This window comes from Hemicordylus capensis, chromosome 13 (genome assembly GCF_027244095.1).
Source record: "Hemicordylus capensis ecotype Gifberg chromosome 13, rHemCap1.1.pri, whole genome shotgun sequence".
NCBI lineage: Eukaryota > Metazoa > Chordata > Lepidosauria > Squamata > Cordylidae > Hemicordylus > Hemicordylus capensis.
The window spans coordinates 23,720,242-23,743,868 of record NC_069669.1 but is presented as its reverse complement, the minus strand read 5'-3'; the positions used below and the strand labels follow the sequence as shown (position 1 = coordinate 23,743,868).

Here is a 23,627-nt window from a genome sequence, read left to right as displayed (position 1 = left end):
TGCTTTAGCACCTCTTTCATCATTTGCCAAAGAAAGAGTAGCTGTTTTCTAATAGAGTGTGATTCTAATAGGAGGTTCGGCTTTATTTCTTTATGTTCAGCATATATGTTTTTGCTTGGTTTATTATTATAATATTCTTAATTTTTACAGTTCTGGAGCCTGGAAGTGTATGCAGCTGGTTAATCCCCTTTCCATGAAATATTGCTTTAAATGCTTCCCAAATTGTGGCTGGGCTGAATCAACAATCCGAGTTAAATTAAAAGTCAATCTTCCAATGTTTTGCATATATCTTTATTGTATAATAAATAAGTTTTCAACCAAGAAATTGGGTTATTAGAACTTTCAAAACTTAATGAGCATATTATCCAATTGTGATCTGTCCAAATTTTATCACTAATAGCATCTTGAATATCATTCTGTAGGGAACTGGAGATGAGAACATAATCAATCCTAGAACAAGTTTCATGTCTGGCAGACAAGAATGTGTAATCCCCTTCCCCTGGGTGTAACAACTGCCAAGGAACCACCAAATTAGCTTCCTTAGAGAGATATGCTATAGGGAACTTAGAAGTAGAAATGTTGGGAGTATACTTGGAGGCTGACCTATCCAAAGCAGGGTTTATGGTTAAGTTAAAACCACACCCATTTATCCAATCTTGAATCTTAATACTTTGAAGTTTTTAAAAGAGATTTTCAGTGACAGAGTATTTGGGGCATATATGGAACACAGTAACAAGGGTTTATCCAAAAATGTGCCCTCAATATATACAAACTGACCAAAAGAATCTTTATAGTCTTTCAAGGGTGTAAATCAGCAATTTGGGGAAAACAACGTGGCAGTTCCTTTGGACTTCGAGCTTCCAGCTGCTATCCCTGATGAGGATAATTAAACTAAACAATGTTGTTGTTCCTCTTTTAGTACGTGTTTCTTGAAGAAAAATTATATCTGTCCTTTGTTTTAAACACCTTAGAATGTTTGATAAGAAACTAAGCCATTACAATTAACTGAAAAAATATTTAAATCACCCATCTTTAAAGGACAGATTACCCATGTCAACAACTGCAAGTGCTATAACCAATTGGACTAATGTTATATCATAGGCCTTGAGTCGAAATACATCATCTTTGGCAGAAACTGTTAGCATTGAAATACATTCATAACTAAACCCAGGAACTATCCTTCCCTCCCCATCCTCCAAATCACCACCAAAAAGGTGAGAGAGAAAAGTAACCAGGTTAAACCAACTAAGACAATGTTAAACAGAATTCTACAAAAGAGTGAGGAGAACCAAAACCAATGTTCCCTCTCTCCCAGAACTAGGGAGTAAATGAATCCAGTTACAAATGTGAAGAAAGCATGAAAGAACTACTAAATGTTTACGTTCAGGGCTCTCCCCCCCTCTCATCCAGATATCTTACTAAGCATATTACATGCTTATAAAGTGGGGTGGGGGAGTATAATGTGCCAAAGCATAGGGATTAGTTCTTTAATCCTTACTAGACTCCTTTATATCCTTATTAAACTCTTCCTTTAGCAGTGTCCTTTATCCGGAGAGCAATAACAATTAGAGCAATGGGTTGAAATTAGAAATTCTTTTAATATTCAGCCCCAATCTCCTACTCGCCCTCCTTGTGCCATTCAAGATAAAAGTTCAGTACCAAGGCAATTTATTATCTTATTTGCCTAAAAAGAAGTAATCAAGAGTAAGATTAGACAATAAGGCCAACTAACATTTCACTCAAATTTCCCAAAGTGAAACATCAGGATTGGTGACTTCTGGGGCTGTCACTTCTTCCAACTAGAGACGCTTTGCTTTGCCAAGAAACTTTGCAGGCTTGAGAGTTGTTTGGTGAGAGACCCAGGGTACAAATGGCACTTCACATCTTTAGCTTCAAGGGGAGTCCAACAAGAGATACACAGAGGCAACAAAAAGTATTTAGTGAGTAAAGAGCTGGTGGGGTTTTCACTTCTTCCATTTAGAAATGCTTTGCACATAAGTTCTAGGTTCTTGAGATTTCTTGGGCAAAAGGCCCAGGATGGAAAGAAGGTTTTTCTCTTGTGTGTCAGCAGCACAGAAGGGGTTGCAGCACCACTTTTGCCAGCTGCCATGTTCCTAAGCGTAGCTGCAGGCTGCATCCTGGTTCAAAAAGCCCTTCCTTGAAGCGTGTGGTTCACAGTGACATTCCTCCTCACAAGGCCACATCTGAGAGAGAGAGAAATGGAGAGCCAGACTGGAGGTGGGGGGCAGTTGTTTTGTGCTCTTAGCATGCTGTAGAAATGCTCATCTTCCTCCCTCCCTGTTCTAGAGAACTGCTTGGTTGGGGCAGAAGGCAGCTATCTCCTTAAACGACCCCCATTCACCCCAGAAGAGCCACATTCCCAGCTGCTGCAACACCCCACCAGTCTGACGCTCCCTGCCTTTGCCGCCACTTTGGAGAAGACAGATGTGGACAGACACACGTGTGCACACACCCTGTGGGGACTGTGCCCCACCCCATGTTTCCAGCTCTTCTCCTGCTTCCCCGTCTCAAGACCCAAAGGCGGCTGCCTGGAAGCTCTGAACTGCCAAAGCTCCTTCACTGTATTAGTCAAGATGTCCAGGAAACTCTCTCAGGAGCCAGATTCTCTCTCGGCAAATGTTGAAGTGGTGGGGATAGGACTGGTGGTCTGTCTGGCTTCCGGCCCACCCTCTCTGCCCAGGGCCAGCCCTGCACAGGCAAGCTTGTTCATCTCCCAGTAAGCTAAGCGCGCGCGGGGGGTGGGGGGTGGGTGGGCGCACAGTGAACTTCACAACTAAGGTGCTGCAAAACAATTAATGGTAAGAGCAATTAAATGTTTTTAGTCTTTAACATGATTTCAATTGTTAACTGATTTAAGATTTTAAATGATTTTAATTGTAAACCACCCAGACTCAAGTTTTGGGTGGTACAGAAATATTTCAAATAAATGTGCTGGGGGGGGGGTCTTGCTGCAGCAGACTAAACAGCTGGTGTTGCCTTGAAGACAAATTTCCTTTTAGCAGAAGCTTTCATGGACTTTTGGAAACCCCCTCAGCGGCAGGCAGAAGTCCTCATGGGAAGGACCAGGGAGCCCACGGACACTGAGAGCGCCTGGGGCCACGCCGCACCCCACAGACTGAGGCACCTACAGCTCCTCTGTGGGGAGGAGGCTGGGCTGGGGCCCCAGAGAAGACAGGCAGACAGACAGAGGGAGAGGAGCTGCGCAGAAGCAAGACCCTCTCCAGCGGGCCAACCCTTGGGAAACGGCACTGGCCTCGGAGCCCTGACCCTCCCCAGAGCAGCTCCATCCCCTCAGGGGAAGCCCTGGCCGGGCTCACACAGGCAGCCTCTCTGGGTCCACCTCCTGGGGGCCTTGGGCAGCCACCCCCACCCCCACCCCCAGATCCTCCTCCTGCTGCTGCTGCTTAGAGCGAGACCTCCCCACGGGCAGCCCCGGGGATCCTGCCCCTGAGGGGACTTGCCCACCCCCACCACCTTCTAGGGGCCGCCAAACCCAGGCAGGCAGCCCTCCCTCTCCTCCCCCCAGCCCCATTCCCTCTGGCCGAGCGAGGGGCAGCCCCAGGCAGGCAGGCAGGCAGGCGGGGCCCGGGGGCGCAGGAGACCCCTCCTCCACTCACCCGCCTGCGGGCTCCGCGGGGGCAAGGCCGGAGGGCGACGCGGGAGGTGGGCACCGTCTCGACCCGGCGCCAGGCCGCCTTCTCCAGCGGCAGCCGCGGCGCCATCCCGGCGGGCACCGAGGAGGTGGCGGAAGCGGAAGCTCCGACCGACACGAGGCGCCCCGCCTCTCCCTAGAGACTGACAGGCCCTGGGCGCTGGCTTCTGACGTCACCCGGCGACGGGGGGAAGGGGCATGACCTTGGCGGCCATTGGCTCCTTCCTCCCCGATGGCGCGGAGCCGGTGACGTCAGGCCCTCGCCTCTCTCCGCCAACTCCTGGGCTCCGCCCCCATCATTATCATTTTTATTATAAATTATTATTTACTCGATTTCTATACCGCTCTTCCAAAAAGGGCTCAGGGCGGTATACGCAGAGAAAGAATCAATAAATAAGATGGCCGCCTGTCCCCAAAGGGCTCACAATCTAAAAAAGAAACACAAGATAGACACCAGCGGCAACCACTGGAGGGATGCTGTGAGGGGGTGGAGAGGGCCAGCTGCTCTCCTCCTGCTCAATGAAGAGAATCACCAGTTAAAGGATGGTTCTGTGCCAAGCTAGCCGGGGATTTTTTGCCAGGAGAGGAGGGGAGCCTCCTCCTCCTTTGGGCCACGTGACGAGGAGGGGGGTGCGGGGCAGCGCCCAGACAAGGAGGCATTGGCTGTCTGGAGCAGGGATTCCCAACGCTGGGTCCTCAGACGTTATTGGACTTCAACTCCCACAATCCCCAACCATAGGCCATTGGGGCTGGGGATTCTGGGAGTTGAAGTCCAAGAACACCTGGGAACCCAAGGTTGGGAATCGCTTTCCACAGCTGCCTCTTTATGGCAGGCGGGCTCCTTCTCCAGCATCCCCAAATCTTCACTCCACACACCCCTCTGGCCAAAGACAGTCCCCGATCTCGGGGCTAAGAGACTTTGCACAGCTGAAGGGCGCCCCGAGCCTGGGAGAACAGCAAAGGGCCCCCCGGTGTGTTCCCCGCCTCCATTCCGTGCAGCTTGGGAGGGAACAGGGTCCGTCCCCAGGAGGAGGAGGAAGGTCCCCACGTGCAGCATGGATGTCTGTCGAGGTTTTGCCTAGTCGAGGCTACAGGAGTCTCGCTCATGCACTCTCGCTGCTGAGCATGCGCAGGTGCTTTTGCAGGTGGCAGGCGGAGGAGCGGGTCCAGCCCGTGAGCCAGAAAGCAACCCTGCCTGGACCCCCGAGCTGCGCACGCAGCCTGCCTCCCCACGCTCTCCATGCAAGCGCAGCAGGCGCCGCACAGTTCTCCCGAAGGGCTTTCCTTGGGTGAAGCCCCCACCCCACCCACCCCCTAACCACGGCTGCTGCTGTTCTCCTCCGGGCTCCCTCCCCTGCCGGCTCCGCTTAGCATTTGAATGAGAGACTGCCGGGGGGGGGGGGGGCCCTGCGAGAGAGATGCCCCTGCAGGGATGATGCGCAGCCCTAGACTAGCCCCGGCTTGGCCTGCAGGAGGGGGACCCAGCTTCAATGCCTGGAAGCTTCTCCCAGTAACTTGTGGGCCTGGGAGGGAGTCCTGCTTAAAACCTTGGAGAGCTGCTGCCGGTCAGAGCACAGTCCTGAGCCAGATAGCCCAAGGTCCCGACTCATCCGCACAAGGCAGCTTCCCCTGGCGCTTTCCTGCACCGTTTCCTTTCCCATCCCTTCCTGTGTTTTCCCTGCTGCCGGGAATTGCTCCCTCCACCTTGTTCTGTCTTTTTGGACTGTTGAATATTTCAGATTCAGGAGCAGGACTCCGGCTGTGACTGGCCTGCAACTCCCAGGATGCCCTGCCTGGGAATGCTGGGAGTTGTAGTTCAGGAACATCGGGGTGCTGGAGGCTGCCTCCCCCTGCTGGCTCTCTTTGCATGCTGAGCCTTATGCTGGCAGCACCGAGTGGGGCAATGGTTAGAGGCAAAGACACACCCCGCTTCAAATCCCCACTAAGTCACACAGCTGGCTCTGGGCTCCCCGCTCTCTCTCTCAGCTGAGCCTGCCTTGCCAGGCTGTTCAAGATAAAAAGGGCAAGGAGGGGGGGACCAAGGATGAGGCCTCTCAAATGGTCTCCCACCTCAATGGGGGCAGCTTAAGTGAAGGAGAGCCGTTTAATTCCACCTTGCCCTGGTGCTGGAAGGCTTTCCTTCTTTCCTCTCCCACCTTCACAGCACGTGCTACACCCCATGACAGCCAGAAGTTCTCACACTGGGAGAAAACAGAAGCTGTTCTCTCACAGGTGCTTCCTAAGGCTGACATGTTGGTCTTGGACGTGCCAGAGAGTCTGTGGAAAGGCCCACCAGAAGAACCCCACACCTGCCCTTGGTCTGTGAGGCCCCCAATCAGGAGGGGGAGGATGGAGTGCTTGGAAGGAACCCACAGAGACCTTCCTCAGGGTGGGAAAGGGGAGGGCAGGGGAAGGGTGCTGCACTGAAGAGGGCTTGGTCGGTTCTCTGGCCCCCAAGGGAAGACCCTGCCCTAGAAATGCTCTAGAACAGGGATTCTCAAACTTGGGTCCTCAGATGTTTTTGGACTTCAACTCCCATAATCCCCAGCCCCAGTGGCCTTTGGTTGGGGATTATGGGAGTTGAAGTCCAAAAACATCTGTGGACCCAAGTTTGAGAATCCCTGATCTAGACGCAGGGGTAAGCAGCGAGGTGGCCAAATTTGCAGCTGGTACCAAACTCTTTCGGGTAGTGAAATCCAACAACGGATTGTGAGGAGCTCCAAAAGGATCTCTCCACACTGGGTGAGTGGGTGACAAAGTGGCAAATGCACTTCAGTGTTGGCAAGTGTAAAGTGATACACATTGGGACAAAAAACCCCAAGGAGAAAGGACATGGTAGAACTGGAAAAGGTGCAGAAGAGGGCAACCATGATGACCAGGGGCCTAGAGCACCTTTCTTATGAGGCAAGGCTACAACACCTGGGGCTATTTGGTTTAGAAAAAAGACAACGGCGGAGAGACATGATAGAGGTCTATAAAATCAGGCATAGGGTGGAGAAAGAGGATGGAGAGAAATTCTTCTCCCTCTCACATCACACTAGAACCAGAGGTCATCCCAGGCAATTGGATAGGAACCACCTCTAGAACCAACAAACAAACACTTTTTCACACAACGCATCATCCACTTGTGGGATTCTCTGTCAAACAAAATGTCAGATATTGCTGTCCTTGGAGCAGCCCCCGTGGATTTACCACATGGATTTAAGGAAGAAGGCTCCCTTGTTTTGCATCTTGTCAGAATTGCTCTTCAACATCATAGGTTTGATCAGAAGTGTAGCAGCTACAACAAAAATTCTCCATACATTTAAAATACATTACAAAAGGAAGAACCCGGGTTCTACACAAAGGCTTTACAGAAATACTGAATGCACAGAACGCTCACATACAGAACAACAATTTAAAGGTAACAATAAATTAAACTGGCTATCAATAACGTGGAGCAAGAAAGCATCACAGTCCATGGCAAGCCGACCGCTCCTTCCACAGTGAATCTTTTCTTCAGACTTCATCTTTTTTCTTCCAGTTGCAGAAAGTTCTCCTCTTTCTTTGGAGGCTACAGGGGAGAGGTTACCAGCACTTCACCCTGACCATAGGACTTCAGCTCCTATGTCCCTACATCACTTATTGTAAGAGCAACTTTCAGCCTGTCAGCACAAGTCTCTTTTGAGAGGAAAATCATCCAGACAGAAGACTTTTAAATAGAGTCACCTTAACTGTATATCTAGCATCCTAATAAGGGAGTAAAAACATCTAAATAGGAGTTGATACATACCTCTTTGATATCAGCCACTTTTATACACTTTGGATTTCTTCAAATAACCTCCTAAGTAGGGATTTACCCACAATCCACATGGCCGTCTATGTAAATCAGTCTGCTAGGGGAAATTTTTCTGGTCTATAGATACATTGATTGATTGCTAGGGGAAAAGAAAATCAAAAGCATATCTAGACATAGGTTAATATATACCCCTCTGACAGTAGCCACTTTTATACATTTCCGATTTCTTGCAATATCCTCCTTGGCAGGGATTTATGCACCATCCACGTGGCACTGTATACAAGTCAACCTGCTGGGTAAAAAGAGAATATATAGGCATATTAACATTCTTTCATCATTTCAAATAATTCATGTTTCAAAATAAAACATTACCACAAATCTTTAACAAATGTGTTAAATGTTAGTTTCAAACATCACAATAATAGTTTTTTCAGATTCACTGAACAAATACTCACGCAAAGCAGCTAGGTCAGGAGATCTGCACCAAGAAAAAATTCCATTTTTCTCCAATCCAAGTTTAGAATCAGGGCTCAGAAAATCCACTAGTCTACCCATCTGTGTCAAGTGAAAAAGGATGCCTGACGGGTGAAAAAACCTGACGAGTAATGTACCAACAGAGTTCAATGAGAATGGCTGGTGAACAGAGCCAATGGTGGTTGTTTTTTTAACTCCTGTTTAGAATACTCAGTTTTTAGTTGTGAATGCTCTTTTTTCTTGTCTATTTTATCTTCTGTTTTATTGCATTTAGTAGTGAATTTTTTTTTTTTGCATTTATTAGTGGAGTGTGTGCATTTAGTGGTGGGGTTTTTTCCCATTTAGTAGTGGGCTTTGCGGGGGGTTGTTGCATTTAGTAGTGTTTTTTTTTAATTTAGTAGTGTGGGAGCTTGCATTTAATAGTGGGTTTTGTTGTTGTTTTGCATTTAGTAGGGGGTGGTTGTTGTTTTCATTTAAGAGAGGGCAAGCAGCCCTGAATAGCATTTTGTTGAATATTTATTATTTCATTCATTCATTCATTCATTCATTCATTCATTCATTGGCTCAGGCTGGTTTACATTAAAATAAAAAAACACAAAATAAAACAATTAAAATCAAGAAACATTTAAAACAGATTAAATCTAATTAAAATTAAGATTAAAACAAGATATCATTAAAAGCCAGGCTGAAGAGATGGTTGTTTAAGGCTCTTGAATAGACAGGATACAAACAATTTAAACAAATGTATTCTTATTTTTTAGGCATGAACCCTTGAAGCCAGCACATATTATTCCAGGCTAACTTACCTCACAGGGTCAAGGACAAAATCAACTCTCGCTTGAAGCCTCTATTTGCGGCAGCCAGCCACTCGTTTTGAGACCAATCTGAAAAAAAACCCTAAAAGGGTAATGCAGTTTTGCTTGGCGTGGCTTGTCTCTTGTCGCCTCCACTGGTCTGTTTTTGAAATCCTTTGGGAAAGAACAAGTTACATAATTTATTTGAAGTGTGAGCAAATCCACATGATGTTAGAGTATGAGGCATTTATGAAGGATGACACCTTAGATTTCCTGAGTAATACATTTTCAGAGTTTCATTTTTCTATTCTCCTGTGACAATCGGTATGTAATAAATAAGTATGCTCAGTATTTGTATACATCTTTATATTTTGTATATGTTCTTCAGTTCTCTGATGAAGCCTCATCACGAAAGAGATTGAGACAGCTTGTCTTGTCCTCGCTCCTTCAGCTCTTTCATGAAATCTGCTGGAATAGAACAAGTCAAGTCATTTATATGAAGTGTGAGCAAAGCTTGGTGAATATACTTTTCACAGTTTCATTTTTACATTCTCTTGTAACAATCAGTGTGAAATAAATATGTATGCTCAGTATTTACACATATTTATATTTTGAATAAAATTGAAGAACTATCATGAGCAAAACTGAATAACTATGTTGAATACTTCAATTCTCGGACAATGCGCCTCCTCGTCACAAGATTGATCAGGTCAGCTTGTCTTGTCCTCTGTGTCCTCCTCATTCCTTGTGCTCTTTCTTGAATCCCACTGGAAGAGAAAAAGGCATGTCATCCTATATAATAAAAGGCTAAGTGAGTGGCCGTGGCTTTGGAACGTTGGGGATCTGCGTCCCTGCCTCCCTGGGCTGTTCTGGGCCTGCGCGAAGCGCAGGCCCAGAAGAGCCCAAGGGACACAGGACCTCAGACACCAGTGTCCCACAGCCACGGGCGGCCATTAGCCGGTGTGTGGCGGCGGGGGAAAGTGGCCAAGGCGGCGGCAGAGCCGCCGCCTCGGCCATGAGCTGAGGCACGGCAAGAGGAGGCCGAGGCAACCAGAAGCGGCCGCCCTGAAAAAGGCGAGGGCAATGGCGACGGGGGAAGACCAAGACGGGGGACAGGGAAGCTGGGCGAGGTGGCAGCAAAGCCGCCAACGAGGCCCCCGCCCGCTCACAGCCGTCGCCCCCGCCTGCTCACCCGGCCTCCCAGCTGCCCAAAATGAAGCTGGGCGAGGTGGCGGCAAAGCCGCCAACGAGGCCCCCGCCCGCTCACAGCCGCCGCCGCCGCCTGCTCACCCGCCCTCCCAGCTGCCCAAAATCACCTTCCTCGCTCCCCCCCAAAAAAGATTAAGGGCCAAAATGGGCCATGAGAAGGTCGCCGCCCCCGCCTATCGCCCTCCCAGCTGCCGAAGACCACCTTACCCGCTCCAGCCCGAGGGAAAAGAGAGGAGCTCACGAGCAGAGCTCCTCTCTGTGCTAAGTCACTGCTCAAACTGCCGCTATGGACGCAAAGGACGCCTATTGCGTCCATTGCGACAGTATGGGCAGCAGCTTAACACCGAGAGTAGCTCTGTTCCCGAGTTCCTCTCTTCTCCTTTGGGCTGGAGCGGGTAAGGTGGGCTCCGGCAGCTGGGTGTGCGGGAGGGCGATAGGCGGGGGCGGCCACCTTCTCATGGGCCATTTTGGCCGTTATTCATCCACCCCCCCCCAAAAAAAGTAAAAGCAAAATAAGGAAGAACAAAAACAGAGACAACAACAAAACAAAAAACAAAAAGAGGGGGGGGGACAAGGGGGGGAAAAAGAGACAGAAAGAGAGAGAGAGAGAGACAGAAAAGACGGGATAGAAAGCTAGCGCCCGTTATCATAACGGGCTTGAAAATACTAGTTGATTATAAAGTGTGAGCAATACCACATTCTTCTGTTAGAATATGAGAAGTTCACTAAGGATGAAATCTTTGATTTCTTGGTAACTAGTTTCACAGCCGTTTCATCTCATCTTGCAAAAATCAATGCATAATGAATACCCGCTGACATCCTGGCCAAATTACCCAATGCAACCCCTACTGAAATTGAGTCATCCTTTAGAGTAACCATTGAGGGGTAACTACTGAGAAACCTAGTCTGCTTTGTCAGCCATAACAACACCTATTTGGTATAGATTCTTCAGTGCTCTGCTGAAGAGCCTCATCATAGCAGGTATTAGTCTAGTTCCTGTTCGATTGTCTCTTACACCACCCTGGGAGTTCTATTTTTGACGGGGGTGGGATCCCTTTACCTTGGTCCAGCCCGTCTTTGATCCTGCCTCCCACACAGGCCTCTTGGGAGGAAAAAACATTCCAAAATCCCCACTCCGGCATGGAGGTCATTGCAAATGTGTGCCAACTCTGTTTCTTCTTTCCAAACATGGCACAAAGGGCTGCTGAGCATGCAGCACACATGAAGTGTGTCCTGTTAAAGGCAGTCTCCATCTTAGAGGATATCCAGCTTGACAAGGCTGTTGGGAGAATAAAGACGCCTGAAGCTTGTAACATACATGAAGCGTGTTTCATTCCAGGCAGCCACAGAATGAGAGATCATGCTGCCTTCCACAGGTGGTGAGAGAACAAAGCAGCCTGAAGTTTCTACTGATGGACCCTGGATTGACAGAGCATTCAGGGCGGTGGGGAAAACAGCCCTTGCTTTGGCTATCTTGTGCATCGTCATCGGCTCTTTTAATTCCTTTGTGGCTTGTGTGTCGCTGCCTCTTGGTTCTTCCATGAGACTCTTTTCCTCCTTCCTTGGCTTGTGTGTGGTTGCCGCCTTTTGTGAAATCTGTTGGGAAAGAAACTAGGTATTTTATTTTGAAGTTTTGGCAATATTACATGCTTATCTTCTAATATGTAAAGATGGCCTAATGAGAACATATAAGAGTTCTGGAATAACATGCTTTAAACAGTTGTTTCAGTTTTATATTATCTTGTGACTATCAATGTGTTTTGTATATATATTCTCCAGTCCTGATGAAGAGCCTTATCTTAGAAGGTGCTGGTAGAGCTTGAGATTTTTTTCTGTTATATGGTCTCACATGTTGAGAATTCTTTTTTTCATATATGGTTTTCTCTTTAGCTTGCTCCAGTCAGTATCTTTGAGGCTTACCTGCCACGTTGGCCCCTTGGGAGGAGAAAATGCTCCAAGAGCTGCACTCCGGCCTGGAGGTCGTAGGGACACATGCGCCGACTCCGTTTCTTCTGGCCCGGTTTGCCACGCAGGGTTGTCGAGGGGATGCAATGGAAGAGGCATGAAGTCTCTCCCGTTCAAGGCAGCTAAATTCCTAGAGTGTATGCAGCCCAAGAAAAGCGTTGCGGAACTAAAGAAGCTTGAAGCTCCCAACACGCGTGAAACGTGTTCTCTTAATGGCAGAATACAACCTGTATATGGTATTGTGTCTCTTCTTGGCAATTCCCCCAAAGCTGCTTGAAGAGGCATGAAGCCTCTTCCATTCAAGGCAGCCACCATTTTAGAGATGCTGCCGTTTCGTGTTGTGATGTGTTTGTCGTGTTGTATGTGCTCCCAATGGAGCTGGACTAGGACCGGGGAGACCGGAGTTCAAATCCCCATTCAGCCATGAGACTTGCTGGGTGACTCTGGGCCAGTCACTTCTCTCTCAGCCTAACCTACTTCACAGGGTTGTTGTGAGAAAGAAACCTAAGTCTGTAGTACATCGCTCTGGGCTCCTTGGAGGAAGAGTGGGATATAAAATGGAAAAAATAAAATAATCCATAATATATATCGGAGGAACATTTGAGGTACCCTTTCTTCAGTCCTCTGAAGAAAGGTCTCATCCCAAAATGCAATGATACAGCTAGGGATTCTATTCTGGTCAATTTTCTCCTGTACAATTAGCATTCTCTTTTTGGAGCCTTACCTGCCACGTTGGCCTCTGGAGAGGAACAAATGCTCCAAGAGCAGCACTCCGGTCTGTGGGTCATAGGGACACATGCACCAACTCCGTTTCTTTTTGCTAAATTGTCCTCCAAGCGATGTTGTGGGGAGAGAACACACATGAAAAATTTTCAGTTAAAGATAGGTTCTAAATTTGAGATTATCCTTCCCTATAAAGTTGGCAGTTATAAAGCATCCTGGTGCTTCTATTATGCATACAAGCCAGCCCCCATTTTTGAGATTATGTTGACTCCCACAGCTGTTTTATTTATTCATTCTTTCATTAAGTGTCTATACCCCTCATCCAGATAGCTCTATGCCATTCACAAATATGAAAGATATAACTCATTAAAAAGAATTTGAGAGACTATAAAGAGAATCCTCTCTTCTCTTGAGAATTAAGAAGCCTGAAGCATGTTCCATACAAGCCTGCCTGAAAATTAGAGCTTATGCTGCCTCAGAAAAGTGTTCTGAGTATCTAGAAGCCTAAGCCTTTTAATGCGCAGGGAGGGTGTTCCATTCAAGCCAGCCACTCTCTTAGGAATTATGCTGCCATACACAGCTGTTGGGAGAATAAAGGAGCCTCAGGTCGCACCCAGTTTTCTCAGACTAAAAGGGCCAGTCTGTAGTTGCACAGCAGCCCCTGGCCTCAGGGAATTTCCTGCTACAGCCCCTGTGCCGTTGCGCTCAGAAGTCCTGCCCTACGCGGCCCATAGTTCTAGCATTTGTCTGCACAGAGCAAGAACGCGCTAAGAGTGGACAGGTTTTCACCGTGATGCAGAAGACTGTGGCGCCCCAGTGTTCTGAGGACGGGGAGAATCTGTGGCGTGTTGCCCTCTGCAGACAAATGCTACAAATGTGGGCAGTGAGGTGGCAGGGCTTTTGCACACGTCAGCACGGCTGCAGCATCCACAGAAGGGGTTTGAGTTCTTTTGGCAAGATGAAGCCAAAGCAGAGAGATGAACTCCCCACTCAGAAACTTCCTTTTCCCTCAGATTTATTTATTTATTTATTGCACAAGATGAAGCCAAAGCAGGGAGATGAACTCCCCACTCAGAAACTTCACTTCCCCTCAGAAACTGGTTTTTGGCAGGGGTCTTGAAGACCATAATCCCACCACTCTCCCACAAAGCATTCTTTTAAAAAGCCCTAGCCTGGCTGAGTAGCATGGCTTGAGTGGTTTCCTCCTCCTTTTTCTGAAGCAACAGAAATTTATTATCATTATTTTGGTGAAGCAAAAGCCAAGGCTGGGCATGGAGCCCTTCCTTGCTCTGTCCTGGAGAGAGCCTCCCCTCAGAGAATTTTTGCCTGTGAGCTAAAGGTGGGCACACAGCCCTTCCCCCAGAGGATTAGAAGCAAGCTTAGAGACAGCTTTTTCTCCATGCCTATTTATGAATTATTCTCAATAAATGCTGAGGCAAAAGCCACTGCTGGGCATAGAGCCCTTCCTTGCCCTGTCTGGGAGACAGCCTTCCCTCAGAGCATTTCTCTGCCCCTTAGAGGCTTGTGGTTGGCCTTCCTCAGCAGCCGAGTAGGGGCAATGTGGGGCGTGAAGCCCCCTAATTCCCTGAGGAGAACCTCTCCTCCCCGGCCCTGGCCCTCCTGCTGCAATGTGGGGCGTGAAGCCCCCTAGTTCCCTGAGGAGAACCTCTCCTTCTCGGCCCTGGCCCTCCTGCTGCAATGTGGGGCGTGAAGCCCCCTAGTTCCCTGAGGAGAACCTCTCCTTCTCGGCCCTGCTCTTCGTCCTCCTTTGCCGCCTCAGGTGTCTCAAATTATTTCTCCATCAAACGTGGCGCGCTCGAGGCGGAGCCCGCTGTCCAGCTGCTCGCCAATCAGTGATGCGCCTGTCACCCCGCCAACCAACCAGAGGAGTGGATTCGGCTCCCAGGGGCGCGCGGGGAGGAGCGCAGAGAGCCCGCCAGAATCCCCCCGCCGAGGCTTTGCGGCTCTGCGCCCTCTGCAGCGCCGGCTGCGCATGCCCAGTGGCCCGCCCTGAAGCCTCCGTGCCGTTTTGGATAGCCTGGCAGCTTCCGAACTCCCCCCTACCCCACTGCAGATGGGAGCCCCCAGGAATGAAGGCACCAAGTGGGGGGCGGGTGCAAAGGGAAAGAGTGTGATTTTTTTAAAAAAATGGTCTCTCCTTCTCTGTATCGTGCTTTGCACTCTGCTCCAGTTATTCTATAAAGGGCTGCACATTCTCCTGAGGCTTTTTTTGTTGTGGTTCTTTTTTTAAAGTCGAGCAATGGCAGGCACGTTCCTTCTGCCGAGTCAGGCCCTTGGTCCGCTTCGCTGCGTATTGTCTATACTCAGCTGGCGGCAGCATGTCGCAATCTGGGGGGGGGCAAGGATCTTTGGCTGCTGCCAGCTCGGGCTGCCAGTCCTCTGGGACTGGCCTGGACCCCCTCGCGAGTGCGGGGCAGGGATCTTTAAGAGCAGAGGCAGCTGCCGTAGACGACCGAGTCAGCCCCTTGCTCCACCTAGCTCAGCGCCGTCTACCCAGACGGGCAGCAGCGGCTTCTCCAAGGCTGCCCTGCAGGCAGGAGTCTCTCCCAGCGCTGTCTTGGCGATGCTGCTGCCAGGGAGGGAACGTGGGACCCTCTGCAGGCAAGCAGGCAGGCAGGCGGGGGCTGCTCCCAGAGCGGGTTCCCCCTCCCCCGATTGAATCTCTTACCGCGGCGCGTGCGCGTGCCCCTGTATCCCTCAGCCTGCAAGGAGCCATTGGCTGTCTGGAGGGCCAGCTGGCTCCTGCGGCTCCCTCTGGCAGGCGGGCTCCTCTCCAGCCCTTCCCTCCTCCTCCTCCTCCTCCTCCGCTGGCCAAAGCAGTCCCCGATCTCGGGGCTAAGAGACTTTGCACGGCTGAAGGGCGGCCCGAGCCTGGGAGAACTGCAAGGGGCCCCCGGTGTGTGTGTGTGTGTCCCCCATTCCGTGCAGCTTGGGAGGAAACAGGACCCGTTCCCAGGAGGAGGGTCCCCACGTGCAGCATGGATGCCTGGCCAGGTTTTGCCTAGTCTGGGCTGCAGGAGGAGGAGTCTCCTGGACTCTGGCTGCTGAGCATGCGCAGCAAGCGGCAGACGGAGGAGGCTTTTCCTGGGACGCTTTGGGGGCTTTGCAAAGGGCGACTCCACCCCACAACCGCCCCCAGCAGCTTTGCCCGCCCCTTGGGCCGCTCTGCTGCTGCTGCTAGTTGGTGCTCTCCTGGCAAGGAGTTCCGCCGGTCAAGCGCTCCCCCATCTCGTGAAGGTCCCACTTGGCTCTGCTCTTCATCAACAGCAGGGAGCGAAGCATGGAGGGTTTGGGACTGGGCAGCTGCCGGCCTCTCCCCCCCCCCCGCGCCGAAATGCAGAAACAAAACTTGCTGCCCTCTAAGGAGGTGCACCTTAAGGCTTCCTGCATGTGGAAAATGTGCATGTTTTGATTCTGTGACTTTTATTTATTTAACATTTATATACCAACCAAAACCTGTGTTTCTGGGCAGTGTACAGTAAAAACATTACAAATTAAACAAAACTGAAATGATTAAAACATTAAAATAATTTTAAGCCCAATATTGAAAGTATTAACAGTATAAATCTAATAAAGCAAATGTCTCCCGTGCCTTTTTAAAAGATGCCAGAGAGGGGAGGCTCTTCTTTCAACAGGGAGCTGCGCATCCCAAAGCCCTGGGGGGGGGGGGCAGCAGCAGAGAAGGCAGAGCCAGTGGCAACCCCAGACTCACCTCTCTCGATGGGCCTACTTTGGGCTGATCTAGGCGGGCGACGCTTACATTTCAGTATAGCTATACTCTCGGCTTCCATCTTCCAACACCAATTAGTGCTCATTGGTGACCTAGTGCTCTAAAAAGCATGCAATGTGCCAGTTAAGGTGGTGATATTACTGCTTATATAGCGCATAGTGGTTTCTGTGATAAAAGGGGTGGGTGGGTATTAAGTTACCCCCAGCTAACTTCTCCATGAGGTAGTGATGGAATTGGTCTCCTGAGAGCAAGAGGAGGAGAGTGCCAGGCACGCTGAGGAGCGAGCAGAGGTGAGAGAGTACTTGCAACTGGTGGCCACAGAGGTGGCCTGCAAGATTTCAGAGATGAACACAGGCCCAAAATAAGCTTTGGGGGTGTCTTTATCTGCTCACTTCAACATCTGATGCCTGGAATCAGTGCCCTGAGATGAAGATGAACCAGGCTTACTTGCCTGATGATTTCCCAAGTGAAATAGTTCTCAAGGGCCACCTGCCATTCGATCACTGCTCACCCCCCCCCCGCTTCCCCAGTTTAGTTAGCAGATTCTTTTCCGTGAGATTGCCATCCCCCACCCCACCGCACACAAGTGAAGAAACATTAAGAAATTTGGCCCGAGTTCAAATCCCTATTCAGCCTCATGATACCAGCTGGGTGACTCTGGGCCAGTCACTTCTCTCTCAGCCTAACCTACTTCACAGGGTTGTTGTGAAAGAGAAACTTAAGTATGTAGTACACTGCTCTGGGCTCCTTGGAGGAAGAGTGGAATATAAATGCAATAATAATAATAATTAATAATAAAAATGGCACGGTGGATTGGTTTGCCCTATGTGTGGTTCAGTGTCTGGAAGATTTGGGAAATTTGCAGCATTACAGGCCCCGTCTCTGGAGTGCTGTTCAAAGGGTTTTGACATGGGGGTCATATTTAGTTAGTGGCTGTAGCATACGGGGGCCATGCTATTATTTCATGTATATGCCGCCTGACTCCATAGGCTCTAAGGGGTTAGGGTAGGATCCTACAGGGGTCAAAGTGCAGTCCTCACTGCACCGGGTGGCCACAGCAGGGCACAGGGCATCCCCGTCCTCCTCCAAGGGCACTTCCAGCCAGTCCGGCAGGCCCAAGCAGCTCCATCACCCAGATCCATGCCTTCTGGGTCCATCGAGCGCCACTGGCCCTGCCCATCCCCAACACAGCCTCCCTCCAGTGGCTGCTGCTGGTGTCTATCGTATGTTTCTTTTTTTAGATTGTGAGCCCTTTGGGGACAGGGAGCCACTTTATTCATATTTCTCTATGTAAAGCACTTTGGAAACTTTTGTTGAGATGTGGTGTACAAGTATCCGTACCAGCAGCAGATCCACACCTTGCTCTGCATCAGCTCCCCCCGTGGAAGCCTGATTTTGCAAGCAGGTCTCCCTGGATTGAGGAAAGGGGTCAACGAGGCCTCAGCAGAGAGAAGCGCGCTCATGGCCACCTTTCCCCTCAGCAGGGAATTCACGCTGCTGGACCTCTGACACCCCGAAACCAACCTATCAATTTGACATTGGTCAGGAAACAACCACCAACCAAAGAAAATCTTTTCATATACAGCTCCAAATGCAAATTTAATTAATTCAAATATAAACCTATTTACACTAGGAATTATTTATAGGGATGCACACCGTAGCTAAGAAAGTAGTAACAGAAAACACACACATATTGAGAGGCAGATTTTACCCCCGGCCCAAAATAAAATAACATCTTGTCTGCAAAAGGCAAAACCTCTGATCTGGCCCTCTTGTGTGGTGGAACCCCTTCTCAGCTCTTCCTAAAGGGAGGCCAAGGCAGATGCTTTGGGCAGAAAAGTAGGTAAGAGCCACCAATCCAAACCACCCCCGCCACCACCCCCGGGGTCTATTTCGGTGCATTCAGCTCAGTCTACACTACTAGCAGCAGCTGCTCTTCGGGGTCTCACTGACTAGCAGGGCCTCGGCCATGGGTCTTTCCCAGCCCTGCCTGGGAGATGCTGCCGGGGTGGGAACTGGGCCCTTCCGCATGCCAAGCTACAGCCCCATCCCTGGAAGGGTGGCCAAGGACACCCTGAGACACACCCCATTCACCACCGCCACCTGCTGGGAGACAGAGGCATGGCCACAGACCTCTTCCGAACGGCAAGAGGGACTGGGGCACAGTGCGGTGGCACAGATGCATTTCTCCCTTCTCGTCAAACCAGAGAGGTCTCTTCGCTGGTGGGCTTCTCAGGTACGGCAAAGGCAACGAACACACTTAAACCTGTTGCATTACTTGCGACGTTTAAACTGATCCTGTCCTGGTTTGATGAAGGGCAGACATTCTTATCCACTGGAGAGGCCACAGATTCCTCTGCCAATACTGGCCCGAGACGCTGTGCCAACCACTTTGCAGCTGAGTGCTTAGGAGCCCAGAGGCCTCCATGTGCGGCTGCTGCTGCTGCTGCCGCTGCCTTTCCCAGTCACGTTTACATCCTTCGATGCAGCGCAAAGCCCTATTCTGTGTCCAGCAAGGCAGGGAACGATGCTGCAGAAATGCACCTGTGCCAGGCAACCCTGAATGCCTTTTCCACAGAGCTGCAGCACTTACCAAGTAGCGTTTTTGGGTTGGTTAGTCTCAACTGTACCACGGGGTTTTCTAGGATGGCCTGGAAGAGAGGGCTGGAAGGGTCAATGCCCTGGTCTACATCCTCTGGGGTGGGCTTCCGGTCTCCCAGCAGCCACTCACACTACAGTCGACCAGAAAGAAATGGAACACGTCAAGAGGGCACATCCCTAGGAAAGGTCATGCTGCAAAGAAGATGGCACTGCCCCCACGAGGGACACTCACCACTGTGTTCTGCTGGTGGTTGTTCCCTCGGAGCGCATCCACCACCTCCCTCTCATCATATCCCATCTCCATCAAGGCAATGACCGCCTGAAACCAGAAGGGCAGACAGAGGCATGGGCCAGGCCGCGGGGCCAAGCACTTCCTCCCAGCACAGCCTCCAGGGCCTGCAACCCACAAGGATCAGCAGCAGTTGAGAAGGGCGGAATTAATCCCCTCAGGAAAGCAGCCCCTCATAAGAACAGCCCTGCTGGATCAGGCCCAAGGAGGCCCATCTAGTCCAGCATCCTCTTTCGCACAGGGGCCCACCAGACGCCGCTGGAAGCCACAGGCAGGAGGTGAGGGCGTGCCAGTCTGAAACTCAGCCCGTCTGAAACGCCTGCCCGCTCCCTCATCTCCAGGGATCCACAGAGGGGTCGAGAAACTCATGGCAGACACAGTCTGGCCGGCACCAGCTCCCTAAGTGTGGATTGCCGATTGCAAGCAGGTTTACAAATGGATCGGACTGGGGGGAGGAGGAGAAGAAACGGGACAGCTGCCCAGACTTTGCCCCCGCCCCAGCCAGTGTGAAGCCCTTCCCCAAGCCCGCTGAGCTGAGTGGCACAGCCATGCACACCCTATTTTCTGTCTGCCAAACCTCTTGTTACCATGTGTGGTCTGGCTCATAGCTCAGCTATCACTATTTATTTATTTATTTTTACATTTATATCCCGCTCTTCCTCCAAGGAGCCCGGAGCGGTGTACTACATACAGTGGTCCCTCTACTTATGAAATTAATCCATTCCGAATGCACATTTGTAAGTCGAAAAATTTGTAAGTCGAAAAGCGGTTTCCCATAGGAATGCATTGGGAACGGATTAATGCGTTCCGGAGCCTAGAAAAAGACCCAGACCCCCAGTAAGGCTTGCAAACTGCACAGGAACATTTCTTTTCAAGAATAAACAGGCAGTAAACAGGCAGGCAAGTCAAGGAAACCGCATGTAAAATTCGTAAGTCGAGGAAACCCCATCTAAAAATTTGTAAGTCGAGGAAACCCCATCTAAAAATTTGTAAGTCGAAAAAACCGCATCTAAAACCGGATCTAAAACTGCCGTTTGTAACTCGAAAAATACTTATGTCGAGTAGTTTGTAAGTCGAGGGACCACTGTACTTGACTTTCTCATCACAACAACCCGGTGAAGTAGGCTAGGCTGAGAGAGAAGTGACTGGCCCAGAGTCACCCAGCAAGTCTCATGGCTGAAGGGGGATTTGAACTCCGGTCTCCCCGGTCCTAGTCCAGCACTCTAACCACTACACCACGGGGGGGGGGCAACACGGTGGCTTCGGGAATGGCACAAACACACCTGCCATCCTTGTGCCAGTCAGGGTTGGGACCACACATCTCTGCCCCAGCCCAACATCAGCCCCCGGGCCGCCAATGCCGTAGGCACATCAAGCCCAGGTGGGGGGCCACTGCAGCCCAGCCCAGCCTGAGAGCCAGGAAGCAAGAGCCACAGGACTCCAGCAAGCCCCAGAGGCGGACTTACAAGTAGACAGAGAGCAAAGAGACCCACAGGACCAAGATCAAGAGGGGGCAACTGCCAGCTGCCTCTGTGGGACCTCAGGGGCAGCTGTACACACATCCCTCCTTCCACAAAGACACACAAGGTACCTGTGGATCAGCGCGGAACTCTCTTTTCCTGCGTATCTTCTTGAAGAGTTCTGTCAGCTCGTCCTTCAGCTCCTCTCTGCTGGCTTCCAGGCTGGCCCCAGCAACAGCCTTGGTGGTGGTGGTGGTGGAGGAGGAGGTTCCAGCTTCTGCAGAGTTTCCTAGCAGAAGCTGGCCGGGCAGGGGCGCATCCACGATGCGGTTGTCTCTTTCCTCAATCAGCCACTCCATGGCCTGAGTCACAGACATGCTGCATGACAAAGTTCCAGCATAAATCCCTGATGCCAACCCCCAGGCGGGGGTGGGGGAAAGCATAGGGCACACACTGCAGCTCGGCCACAAGAAACAAGCAGGAAGCCTCCGTGGGAGGATGTGCCCCGCAGCCGGCACGGAGGGACTTCTGCAAGCACTCTGGTCCTCAACTGACCGTGATTGCTAGCATCATCTAGATCAGGGATTCTCAACGTTGGGTTCTCAGATGTTATTGGACTTCAGCTCCCACAGTCCCCAACCAAAGGCCTCTGGGGCTTGGGATTATGGGAGTTGAAGTTCAATAACATCTGGAGACCCAACATTGAGAATCCCTGATCTAGATCATCTGATCACCTGGAATCTTGATAATCTGGCATCATCTAGATTCCAGCACTAGCATCTAGTGCTCCTAACATCACCTAGCATCATTGCCAGATCCTCATCTGGCTGTGCTTGCTAGCAGGGCAAGCGTGACAGACTCTGTGGGAGGATGTGTGCCCTGCAGCCGGCACGGAAGGACTTCTGCAGGGCCATCACAGCTGGCAGGGCCAGCACTCGGGTCCTCCTCCCTCCGCTACAGCGACAGCCCTGCTCTCAGGCAAGAAGAGCAGGGGTGGGCCTTGCCCAGGACCAGCCGGCAGAGTCAGCGTCTCCTCCTCGGGCCTCCTTCTCTCTAGGCAGGGGCTGGGACCCCCTCCACTGGGCCACGCCAGCTCTCTCAGCAGCATCCCAGAAGGCGGGGGGGGGGCATCTAACCATGGATCTGATCTTCTCGAGAAGGCAGCAGAAGCCCAGAATGCCAAGAGCAATTGCTCTGGCTCCAGCACAATGGATGCAAAGCAGCCGGCTCTCTCCTCTGTCACTGACTGGAGAGGGAGGAGGAAAGGGAGAAAGGAAGACAGGGGGGAGGAGGACAAGATGAAGGTGGGAGAGGAGGAGGAGGGGGAGGGGGAGAGGGGGAAGAGGGGAGGAGGAGAAGGGGAGGGGAGGGGAGGGAGAGGGGAAGGGAGGGGAAGAGGGGCCGGGCCCAGCTCTGCCCGCATCCATCCATTCAAGGGAGCTGCTCCTCCTCCTCCCCACCACCACTGAAAGCAGCTCCGTGGAGGCAGCGCAGGCTCAGCAAGCACAGCGGGAGGAGGGGCCGCCCCCAACCTTGGGGGGCTGCAGGAGCTGCTGCTGCCGCCGCCGCGGGGCTCGAGTGACCTCCCCCAGAGCGAGGGACGGGGCGTGGGGGGGAGCCCTCCTGGTCTTTTTCGGGGCCCCCAGAACTGCCCGGCACGCAGAGCGGAGACAGCGGCCGGCCCGGCCTGGGCGGCCCCCTAGAAACGGGGGAAGGAAGGGGCCAGAGGCCAGGCCAGGGACTCTCGGTCGCCATGGTTACCTGTGGCACAGGAAGCCGTGAACACCGAACTGGAAACACAGACGCACAACTTCTGGTTCCTCGCTCGGAAGCGGAACTGGAGAGCGGCTTGCGTGGCTGCGTCCCCCCAGCGGAAGTGATGCAAAGGAAGTGCGCATGTAGAGCTTACGGTCTCTGGCGGAAGTGATAAATAGGAAGCGGAAGTGTAGAAGGGCTTGCCTGCCGCCTCTGGCTCAAGTTTAGGCACAGCATTAACTTTCCAAATGCAATTCCTTAGGGAGCAGCGATAGCTCCCTTAGCACCCCACGGAGGACATGAAGCCAGGGTTGCTGGCTCCCAGGCAGCTACCAACTGCAAGCACCAATCCAGTATATCTTCACAAGCCTATTCCTACCTACAATTCCTATCAATTTGGCTGGCACTCAAGGAGAAAAACACACATCTCAGAGGAGCAGGGAGGGTCTAGAGCACTGGAGTAACTGGCCAGGTGGTGCCCGATCTCGCAATGACCCTTTTCGGTCCTACTTTGCTCACAGTGGCTTTAAGAAACATCCACTCCACGAAGTTGTTGACACTAAAAAAGACAGCAACAGTGTACAGAAATTGAAAATAAGGGGGAAGGAAAATAAACGGACTCCTTAGTACAGCCACTCCTGGCACCATTGCTGGAGACTGCATATGGCGAAAGGGAAGTGGAAGCAGCGTTGATGTGGCTCTCTGGAAACACATGCAAGTTTATAGTCCTCTGGGGACATCTCTCATAGTCTACTCTCATAGACTCATTCATACTTTAGGCCCTGGGATGCGTGTGCTTCCGCTCCACGTGTGGAGGCCAGGCCTGCAAGCAGAGCCAAGGAAGCTTTCAAAAAGTATTTTGGAGTTCAGCAAGGAGGGCCAGCCAGTCTTCTGCTAAGGGAGCAAGAAGGCAAAGCAGGATCTTTACCACAGTGCAGACTGGATGGCCAAGTATCAAGAAATCAAGACTTCACCTTAAATATGCAAATAGTTTCAGTAGTAATACAGAAGAGCTGTGAGAGCAGAGATTTCTCATACCAACCAGTGCATTTCACCACACAGAAATCAGCTCTTCAACTAGAAATGTGTCAGAAGAGGTCCAGATAGGGCCACAAAGGGCAAGACCAGGCCAAGTGAGCGGGGAAAAGTACCTTT

At 51.0% G+C, this 23,627-nt stretch overlaps 1 protein-coding gene across 23 annotated transcripts; it reads right to left on the bottom strand.

The window, feature by feature from the left end:
• Window positions 1–275: 275 nt before the first annotated feature.
• Window positions 276–23,490, bottom strand: LOC128336293 (ubiquitin-associated domain-containing protein 1-like). Of its 23 annotated transcripts, none has more exons than XR_008311898.1 (10): window positions 21,854–22,208; window positions 20,849–21,095; window positions 19,201–19,287; window positions 18,961–19,099; window positions 12,618–12,713; window positions 10,989–11,207; window positions 9,385–9,486; window positions 7,907–9,187; window positions 7,641–7,743; window positions 276–2,204 (listed from the first exon to the last, which is right to left on the bottom strand). XR_008311898.1 is itself a non-coding variant. In XM_053275646.1 (7 exons), the coding sequence occupies exons 1-7, from the start codon at window positions 22,613–22,615 to the stop codon at window positions 11,183–11,185; spliced, it is 1,233 nt and encodes a 410-aa protein (XP_053131621.1). In that variant the 5' UTR covers window positions 22,616–23,490; the 3' UTR covers window positions 11,044–11,182. The 23 variants fall into 23 exon arrangements, 11 of the variants coding, with proteins under 11 accessions (XP_053131621.1, XP_053131627.1, XP_053131616.1 ...); XR_008311899.1 differs by having other exon boundaries at window positions 7,641–7,740; XR_008311893.1 differs by having other exon boundaries at window positions 7,446–9,187.
• Window positions 23,491–23,627: the final 137 nt, after the last annotated feature.